General features: G+C 41.8%; 1 protein-coding gene and 1 long non-coding RNA gene across 3 annotated transcripts; one reads left to right on the forward strand and one right to left on the reverse strand.

Moving 5' to 3' along the window:
• Positions 1 to 3373: 3373 nt before the first annotated feature.
• Positions 3374 to 4655, reverse strand: LOC120648758. 2 transcript variants are annotated; one of them, XM_039925430.1, is made up of 3 exons: positions 4294 to 4655; positions 4026 to 4125; positions 3374 to 3896 (listed from the first exon to the last, which is right to left on the reverse strand). In XM_039925430.1, the coding sequence occupies exons 2-3, from the start codon at positions 4107 to 4109 to the stop codon at positions 3456 to 3458; spliced, it is 525 nt and encodes a 174-aa protein (XP_039781364.1). In that variant the 5' UTR covers positions 4110 to 4125; positions 4294 to 4655; the 3' UTR covers positions 3374 to 3455. The 2 variants fall into 2 exon arrangements, with proteins under 2 accessions (XP_039781364.1, XP_039781363.1); XM_039925429.1 differs by lacking the exon at positions 4294 to 4655 and having other exon boundaries at positions 4026 to 4284.
• Positions 4656 to 6516: 1861 nt separating this feature from the next.
• LOC120648759 lies at positions 6517 to 7251 on the forward strand. The gene is made up of 4 exons (XR_005665078.1): positions 6517 to 6549; positions 6615 to 6678; positions 6927 to 6999; positions 7159 to 7251. It is a non-coding gene; the product is annotated as an uncharacterized LOC120648759 (long non-coding RNA).
• The last annotated feature ends 3275 nt before the right edge of the window (positions 7252 to 10526 follow it).

A 10526-nucleotide genomic window follows, 5' to 3' on the forward strand; every position in this document is an offset into this window, starting at 1 on the left:
TTGTGGGCTGCGCTGGAGGCCTGGAGCTCAATCAAGCCTGTATGTAGCTAATATCAAAGATGTTATTATCCATAGATACTTGGTGTGCAGTGTGCAAACGGCCCATATTGTCAGTCTCCAACGAGCGGGTGTTTGGCAATGGTAGTTTGGCAAGGTGCAGGATCCGATCAGGAGTTCGACGCCAACAACGACGGATGATATGATTGAAGCTTAGAAGCCCGTGCTACGCTCAAGTGCTGCTTGTGGAGATGAAGTTCAAGTTGAAGGATGGCCTGAAGACCAGCTACCGCTACCGTTTTCTGTTTGTTCCAGTTTAGCCCAATGGGCTTGTAATAAAATTTTTGTACTGCAAATCCTCTGGATATTGTAATAATTAAATCCATGTTTGAACTTGTTTTAAGTGAGTATGAACCAATTTACTACCTGGAATGAGTTCTGTATGTGATAGCTACTAATCCAGGGACTATCACAACGATACAGGGATTCGAGTTCTTCGTTCGAAAACCCGGGTCGTTTCAGTTGAGTTCGGTATATGTTGGGTGGATTGGGTCATGCAAACAGTGCAAGGGGGAAGAGTGTGTGTGAATGTGAATGGTCATTGTGGCAGATACTTCAGGACCTACCAGGGGCTACACCAAGGGGACCCGCTGTCTCCCATTCTCTTTAACCTAGTGGCCGATACACTCAGCGCTCTGCTAGACAAGGCTGTGCAGAAGCAGAGATTGGTGGGGGTGGTCCCACACTTGATCCATGGGGGGATCTCGCATATCCAATATGCAGATGACACTGTTATCATGATTGATGGTTCTGATCAATCCATCCTAAATCTCAAACTCATCCTTTATTGTTTTGAATGGCTCTCCGGACTGAAAATCAACTTCCATAAGAGCGAGGTTTATGTATTTTGAGTGGATCAACCTGAAAAAGAGCATATGGCCAACATGTTAAATTGCAGACTGGGGAGCTGGCCGATGAAATATCTAGGCATCCCTATCTCGGAGAATAAATTGGGCAGTAAGGCTTTTGCTGGTTTGAAAGAGAAAATGAACAAAAGGCTGGACCCGTGGAAAGGAAAACATCTTTCATCTGGAGGGAAGCTAATTCTAACCAATGCTTGCTTGTCCAGCCTCCCTATCTATACTATGGGGTTTTACCTTCTCCCAAAAAGCTCCCATGGAGGGATGGACTCGGTGAGAGGCAAATTCTTTTGGCAAGGGGTGAAGGAAGAATTCAAATATCATATGGCTAAATGGGACACTCTCAGCAGGTCAAAAGACCAGGGTGGTCTTGGCATCATCAATACACAAATAATGAACGAGTGCTTATTGGTGAAATGGATATGGAAGATTGCCAAGGGAAGCAATGATATCTGGTACAAGCTTTTGGAAGCAAAATATATGTTTGATGGAAATTTCTTCAACTCCAGATGCAAAGGTACCTCGCAGTTTTGGCAAGGACTTCATAAAGTCAAGCATCTTTTCAAATGGGGAGCTATACATAAAGTGGGCGATGGATCGCTTACTTCTTTTTGGGGGAACACCTGGATGGGTCAGTCTCCACTAAAGACTCAATTCCCTGATCTATTTAGAATTTGTGATGATCCCACGATACTAGTCTCGGATTGCTTAGCCGAGGACGGATGGGGTGTAAATTTTAGGCGAAGTTTGTCTCCAAGTGAGCATGGAAGCTGGGAGGGACTCGCTGCCTGCTTGGAGCTCTGGATCCAGACTCTAGGAATGAAGTCACTTGGGCTCTGGATAGCACAAAGTCTTTCACTACTAAATCGTTATACAGGTTCATGACAAATCGGGGTGTTTCCATCCGAGTCTGAAGATGTTTGGAAATCTAAGCTCCCACTTAAAATCAAGATTTTCATGTGGCAACTGAAAAACAACAAGCTACAGGTTGCTACCTCGCTTAAAAAGAGAGGCTGGAAAGGGGGCGTGCACTGCTGTCTATGCGGTAAGGTGGAGACTACTAACCATGTTTTTTTTTGAGTGCTCGATCTCGAGGTTTGCATGGTGCTGCCTCAGAGATGCTTTAGGCTGGACAGGGTGTCCTATTGACCATAATGACCTCATGGGTGTGAGTGGCAATCACGGCTCAATGTTGACTAATCATTTAAAAATCTTTGTCTTTGCCGGCATTGCCTGGGCAATCTGGCGGTCTAGAAATAAAATGGCGATTGAGCAGTACTTCCCTAGTAACCCGTTGAATGTGTTTCGTTCCGGTGCTACTTTTGTGCAGAAATGGCGGCCGCTACTGGGAGGAGCTGATCAGGTGGTGATCGCAAGCCTAGGGGAGAAGCTGATGACCTGCCTGCATAACTTCACACCAAGCAGTGCGACGGTCTCAAATATTGTGGAGCTTTAAGTGTTCTCTTTATGTTTCTTAGTTCAAGTGTTCTGTTGTCTGTAAAATGGGTGTCCCCCATTTGATGTACCGAACTCTTATTTGCTTTCAAGAAAAGCAGAGTGATCTCCTGTCAAAAAAAAATCTATTCTAATCTCACAAACTATTTTGCATCTCTACCTAAAAACCACCTGAACAGTTTTCATTTCGTATTAAACCTTAAATTACTAAAACTAGGCCACTTCGATCTTGTGTTGAACTTCGTCGAGATGATGGATGGATACATATCTTATGTTAGCACACACTCAGTACTTTTTTTTATATTTTTTCATGACTATTTGCAAATCGTTTGTATACCCACGGTCAACCTGTTTGATTTGTCCAAACTATATGCAAATATTATCATGAAAAATTGATCTTTAGTATGTTTTGTAACATGGGGGTTATGGACTTATGGAGTTATGGCATCTATCTCCCATGAAATTTCACTTTAATCATACCATGCTTGTACAAGTAAACAAAGGAAAATGCCATATGAGTGAAATTAAGTGGGCCGACAAAAGCATCTCGTATACCGTTTAGGCCCAGATATGATTAAGCCCATATATCATCTCAAGCTGCTTCAATTTTCTAGCCTATACACAAGTTGAATGGCGGCCCAACCCTCGCGTCGGGCCTTTTGTTATCTTATTAGGTTCAGGTATGAGAGAGAGAGAGAGAGAGAGAGAGAGAGAGAGAGAGAGAGAGAGAGAGAGAGAGAGAGAGAGAGAGACATATTTGCTGCCGGGAGAGATCTGCTGGAGGTAAAGAGGTCTAAACGAGTCGAGCTAAAAGCTTACTCAAGCTCATGAGCAATAACAAGCCGGGAGAAGTTCACTTTTTGTTTGAGCTTCTGGCTTATCATGCTGGACTAGCTTATCATACTGGAAAACTAGACAGAAGCTCAGACAAACTGACTCAAAGCTAGTTTTGGATGAGTGTCAGGCTTCATCGAAAGAAGGAAAAGAACAGACGCAGCACAGAAGAGAAGAGTAACAGGATTTTTTGCAGTGGCATAAGAATTGCATAATGGTTGACATTACAATGATGCAGTGAGACAGCAACTACCCTATCGTGCCAGATTCAGACACTTGTGGAGCCAAGGAGGCTGCTGCAGCCCGTCCTGCCCCACGCCACCAGCAGCCGCGGACCCGATCAGCGACGGAGCTACCGGACTCCGTCGACGACGACGAAATGCTCGTCCTGGAATCCACACTCGACGACACCTCCTTCTTGGCCGCCTTCTTCCCGGCCGTCCCGAAGCACCCCAGAGACAGCGTCAGCTCGAGCTCGCTCTCTTGGACGAGGGCGAGCTGGGGAGTGGTGGCCTTCCCCTGCTCCGAGTAGGCGCCGTCCCACGACTTGCTCGAGCCGGCGTGGTTCTCCGCGGCGCGCCTCTCGTCCTCGAGGTCGCAGCGGGTGGCCGCGGGCGGCATTGCTGCTGCGGTCGCCGCGTCGGTCATCAGTAGCTTCTGGACCCGGTACAGCCGGTGCAGTTCTTGAACCTGAATGGGCACAGCAAAGCATACAGCTTGTTAATTTGCTGAAAGGGTACCTGGAAACAATTTAGGATCCTGTGGCATGTATGTGGGGTTCCTGAATAATTTCGGAGGTCCAAGCTGCTTCGTTCTTACCTGCTGCTTGAATGTCTGCTCCTGCTTCAGCATGGCCATCTTCATGTGCTCCTTCTCATACTGCCTCAGATGATATCTTGACATGTTGTGGCAACAGAAGCTGCAAAATTGAGTTGGGAACAAATCAGTAGGGTGTTCTACCATATATGTCTTTCGGTCATGAAAACTACTAATAAACTTGCAAAGAACCAAGTAAAAGTGCAGCCTGCCAAGCTTATGAGATGGACTAAAAATGGAAACCATGAGATTGGGATTAGGGTCTACTTACAACAAGTCAAGAAGTGGAGACCTCTCACACTTCGATGCTTATCGGGATCGAGGCCTCGAAGAACCTTGCAACAGGGGGCACTTTCGGGTGCAGGAGGAGGGTAGGGTTAGAGAGGCACTTAGCTAGCTTTCTCGACACTCTACGACCTCCTATTTTAAAGGCACCCAAAAAGAGAGAAGAGAATGCAGTTTGGATTGGTCACTGCGGTTTCAAGCATTTGCCAAGAAGGAATGGTGCCCCCACCACAAACTTGGCGAGCAGAGGACAGACTAGAAAAGCAGGGAACATAGCAACCCCCACTTGCTATAAATATGGGCATCCAAGTATCTATCCACAATAGATTGATGGGGAGGCACTAGGCTTAAAAGAATCAGCGGAGGGACAGGCACAGCTAAAGTGGCCAGGGCAGTTCACATGTGTGCATGCCTGCCTGCCCGGCCTGGAATCATGCTCCTAACTTGTTGACATCACACACCTCCACTCAGGGAATAGAGAAAAGGGTACGGACGCCGCTTTCGATTTCTCAATCTTGTTGAATTGTCGTATCGGATCAGTTATATCCGCTTCTAGATCTGAAGATCTCGTTGCCATCCAAGTGAAAAAGTACAGCCATCCATGGGTCCTTACTGGGGTTTAGTCTAGACCACCTGGCTTGAGCTGATGATGTACCTCTGAAAATGACCATGATGTTCAGGCGAAAAGATTTAGCTATCATGCATTCTTAGCTTGTTGGGCCCATAATTCAACAACAAAAGATATAAATTCCTAGTGTTATCGTCCCATCAACCTAACTAAAGTAGTACATACTCTTAGACTATAGTTTATGATGGTTTAGTTACTTGTTATACCTAATTATATATTAAACGCTGTGCTCGGTCCACATGAACAATAGAATACCCGATGATAGCTGCTTAAAGGTTTGCATCACCTTTCCCTTAATAACTTCAGTTTTCTCCATCCTTTTCTCATCAACCCGAATTATTTGCGACCCGACACCGACATCACTCCCACAACTCCCCCAAGAAACCCGATCGCCGATCGCCACCACGTGCGACAAGCAGCCCCGATTAGAAGAAAAAGGACCAATTAAGACATGGATGTGCCGCCATGGATGCGAGGAAAGGCCCTCTTGCGAGATCGATCAGAATGAATGATGGGGGGATTTGGACCCTCCCCACCCCACCGTGCATGGTGGATTAACAATGGGAGGGGATCCTGAACTGTGCATATGCTCTCTGCCTTGGAGGGATGTGGGCTTGCCCGGACAACTCATGCATTAACATCCAAGCCGGGGAATCTGGAGACAATGGCATGATTTGGGGGGATGTGGCGGCATGTGACCCATGATCTGATACTCCCCCGGCCGTCGAGCACCACACATGAGCTGGAGCTGTCCTCCCATGTCTTGGTGATTTGGAGAGTCGGTGTACTGGAAGTGGGAGCAGGTGATGGATAGGCATCAATTCACTTCTCTTCTCTAGCTTTGTGTGTCCTTTTGCAGAGGATGGCATCCCCGGTATAATAGCCATCATATCAACGTTTTTTTCTTTCGACGGAGCTATGGCAGCCAATTTGCCCGCCTGAATACTGGCATAAATGGTTAACTGGCTACAGTGAACAAAATCCGGTAATAACATGAGAACACAAACTCGGCTTGTTGAGGAGGCACTAAAATCATGCAGGTGTCCTCTATCTGATTATTTGCTTTCAAGAAAAGCCGAGTTGATCTCTTTTCAACAGAAAAAAAAGGGTCTGTCTATATCATACTCGGGTGATTTGGGGTCACTACTACACGAACCCCCCCTGTCCCAACACATGCCTGACAACGCAAACCGGATCCATTGCAGCCTGACCCGCATCCCCCCGCGCCCACCAGGCCACCATCTCGTTTGACTGAAATATAACTTCACCCACTTGGCCCACGAGTCCACACCCAGCGGCCAATAACTGCCCGCGCAGGAGATTAGGGATTCATAATCACCGCTCCCCCGCGGCAGCCGCCGCACTCGAGGATCAACCGAGACCCTCCTGGCCTCCTGTCTTCGACGGCATCTTCGTCCCGTCCCTCGGCATTGAAGATTTGGCAAGCGGTGGTGGAAGGATCTAATAGAGGTTAGTATCGATGTTCTCCTGTATGTGCGCATCAATATTTGGTCAATGGTTCTGTTACCCTCGATCTGCGATTCTCTCTAATGTGTGTATACGTGACTCAGACTTGCATGTCTGCATCTCTCCTCAAGCACGAGCATCCCTGAGGTATTTACCTCTCTCGTCCGCTCAATTTACCAAGGGATAAGTTAATATGTTTTTTTCTTCCTCAGGTTGTAGCAACAATTTCTATGTCGTTTTCGTCAATAACCAGACGCTATTCCCCTTATCTACAAGGTCACATCCTGCCTCCGATCCCCTTCTGATTCAGTTATTTATCATTTCAATAATCTGCTCACAGAAAACCTGTTCGTAAAAATGTTTTACCAATATGTTCAAATTTTAATCACGCCTACCATGTTCAATTTTTTCTCGGAGATATAGGAATTTTATTTTTCACTAATATTTTCCATATCATATTTATTTCGGAATTTATGAAAATATGTAAGAGGCTGAGAGATGCTTAAGGTTTGATGGATATTCAGTTTCAGGTGTTTTTGGCAGATGAGATTGGCAGCTTTAAGAAGATGCGTCATGTATTTTGAAATCCAGAGAAAGGTGCGAGAACCTCCTTCATTTATGTTTGAATCAGACAATTAGAGTGGAAATATTATTTACAATTCAAATGTAATGTAGAAACGGCTTTCTTATATCTGCAATCTACAAACATATATGCAGTGCTATGTTGTTCTTATTACCTTTTATTTTTGCTCACAGATAATAAGCAAATCAATTTTTAAAGATGATTTTGTCAACACATCACGCCATGATTCAAAGGATAAAGCTGCAGCGTGCAAATGGGTACTCAAATAAGTGCGTCAGATCTTGAAAAGTTAAACAGTAGTTGACAGCAGTATGCCAGTATATCGGCCATTTCATTTTTATTGTATTGGGAAAACGTGTCATCATGGTTCCAGCTGGCTGTAGTGTATGAACAATTGCGTCGTATTGATGTATGCACAATATAATGTATTAAATTTTGAATGAAATTGGTTCATAGCTTTAATGAATTGCAATTTGTTTTTTTATTGTTTATATGTCCATAAAGAATAATAAGTCCAACAAAAAACTGAAATTTACGCATCATTTACTGACCGGAATTCTGCTTGCAACGCATACATATGTGTTGGAGTGGCTTTAAAATATCCGTTGCTAGTTTGCAACGCTTATTATCACCACTTACCAACACATATATATGTGTAGCAATAGACTCTTGCAACACCAGATATTGCAACACATAATACATGCGTTGGTATAGACCTTACCAACGCTTATATGGTGTTTTAGCAACACATATATGCGTTGCAAAAGGGGGTGTCATTTTGTAGTGGGTGCTATGACACTCAAGGGACCAAAGAGAACAAATCACACGGATCATAAAAAGAAAAACCGAGTGAAACAAAGACTAGTCTCACCCGAGTGAGGAAGACAACCAAATCACTCGAATGTATGTAAACAACCAAAACTGAGTGATTCAGGTACACAAATCACTCAAAATAAGATATACGTCCAAAAAATGAAAAATAACATAATATAAATAGAAAAAATGCAACTTAGAAGAAAATTGAACCAAAATCCACGATTTGAATAAGTGGATCTGATCCAATAGAAGGCAGAATAAAACCACTAAAACGCCAAATGGCAAATACCAAATGCCAGAATAAACAAAATATTTCTATAGTACACAAAATAACATAACTTTTGAGCACTGTGGTAAACCCCTCAAATGTCAAATGCCAAATAGCAGATGCCAAAATGACATAATAAACAAAATATTTCTATAGTACACAAAATGCAAAAGGCAAATACATAATTTACAAAATATTTATATGGATTACAAAAAATCAGATTTTTTTTGGGGGCAGTGTGTAATCCCACAAATGCAAAAGGCAAATACAGAATTTACAAAATATTTTTATGAATTACAAAAATTCATTATTTTTTGGGAGCAGTGTGTAATCCCACAAATGCAAAAGGCAAATGAACAAACTAGAAAAAATTGAGCACTCTAACCATAAGTAATACAGCTAATTACACCGAAAATATATATAGATTACAGTATTATGAATACTGTAATTTTTATCGAAATGCACTGTCGTATTGGAAGGATGAGGTAATTCAATAGAAGAATCAACAGGGAAAGACTTGACTCCAAAAGGAACACCAAGAACTAGATGGACAAATTCTTTACTAAGTGATATAACCTTACAATACATTTCAAATCTGATATTTGCTTAAAACAAAAAATAACATTACACTGAATCATAGAAAATTCAAAAAATACCTGGCAAATATAAAGATGGACAGATTAACAAATTTTTACTATGGTTTGTCAAACTACAAATTAGCTGGGGATGTACTTAAACCCGGAAGATGCAAGTGAAAAGAACAATGACCAGCACCTAAATTGTATGGAAGTGGCATTGCACTATCATTTACATGATAACATAGTACAAATGATGGTCCATTTGACACTGTCATTGAAACAATATTGTGTTGTCAATAATAAACAAACTAAGATATCGTCTTCATGAAAGTAGCTCAACTAGAAGCAAGCTGTAACTTCCTAGCAAATAGATGATCATCACACTCCAACAGAACCAATGCCACCTCATTGCTTCGCTCCTCAAGAGCCCGAACCATAAATAAATGCACACAAGCAGTTCATTGGGGAACAATTCAAACATCAGGGATCCTAACGAGTCTAGAGAGAATAGGTAAATGGAGAAACCAACAAACGACATGCAACATAAATTCCTTGCACTTGCCATGAAGTTTATAGCATCTTCACTGATGAATAGACCAGGGCAAAATTCTCCAAGATGAACCACAAGAAGTTTATAATTTCTATATCCCAAAATGGAATTGGTCACAAAAATAACCCTATACATGCTAGCATTCTCCCAGCCACCTTCATGAGGGCCATAAACAACATTCTGATGAACTAATCCATAGGCCACATACCTCAAACTTGTTAACAACACAAGGGGGCATCCATGTTACTATCAGCATCTCGACATCCAAATACAAACAAAAGGGCAATAATTTACGCCTCGATTACGTTGAAATGACAGTGTAGTTGGTGGTGTAAAGATAGTAAGAGCTAACTGTAAGTTCACAAAGTTGATGGTTTAAAGTTGCAGATCTGAAAATATCATCAGATGTCAAGCATCCTAATCAAAGTTGAAGGCTGAAATTCACAGCAGTTGGAGGTTGACATGAAAATAACAAATGATTATGTCAGATAATAAAGAGTTCAAAGAAAGTTAGGGAAGGCATCTATTCAAACAAAAAAGGGAAATGATATCAATTCATATAGAAATGATACTATTATCAATTGTTGAATATTAGAAAGTATGAGTTGTGTCTACTATATGCAAAATTCATATACACTTATTGATGGCAGTTATTTAACTAAGAAATGACAGGAAATGAAACATTGCCAAATCGACTAGTGTAAACTGTCAAGCTTCAATTATTGAAATATAGATATAGATGCATATAAATATATCATATATAAATGACATAGTAGATAGAAATTCAGCTTCTATGTGCATAAAAAAAGCTGTAAGATATACGGAAATCTATTTGTTCTATTAGAGATCAAAACTCTTAAAAATTATAACACGATTACCACCACTCAACCTCCACTCTCCCCTACTTTTGAAAGTTAACTTGTTACCTATTGACAGTTATCTTATATAGATTATACAATGAATATTGCACTGTAAAAATAATGATTACCAACTGTAACTAAAATACTAGAACCCAAGGTATGAATAAAGAGGATAAGAATATTTTAATCTATCACCCATGCATGTAATTAACACATCAAAGATGGCAGCAACTTTTAGAAGAAAAACATTATGGCATTGAGAAAAAACATTAACCTAGAACTGAAACAATGTAATTGATGAACAAGATATTTAGTAGTAGTAACTGAAACAATGCTTAAGCTTTTCATGTCATTGTCCCTACAAATTCACAGACACAAGGAGCATAGTCCACCATACTAAGGTTATCAAGAGCATCATCCACCATACTAAGGTTATCAAGAGCATCATCCACCATATTAAGCTTATCAT

Source organism: Panicum virgatum, chromosome 9K (assembly GCF_016808335.1).
Source record: "Panicum virgatum strain AP13 chromosome 9K, P.virgatum_v5, whole genome shotgun sequence".
Classification (NCBI taxonomy): domain Eukaryota; kingdom Viridiplantae; phylum Streptophyta; class Magnoliopsida; order Poales; family Poaceae; genus Panicum; species Panicum virgatum.

Bases quoted from the DNA above. Each gene is read 5' to 3' on its own strand.
- LOC120648758 (XM_039925429.1), bottom strand. From the start codon at position 4,268: ATGGTTTCCATTTTTAGTCCATCTCATAAGCTTGGCAGGCTGCACTTT. The intron at 3,897-4,025 runs GTAAGAACGAAG...GTGCCCATTCAG, and splicing joins AGCAGACATTCAAGCAGCAG to GTTCAAGAACTGCACCGGCT.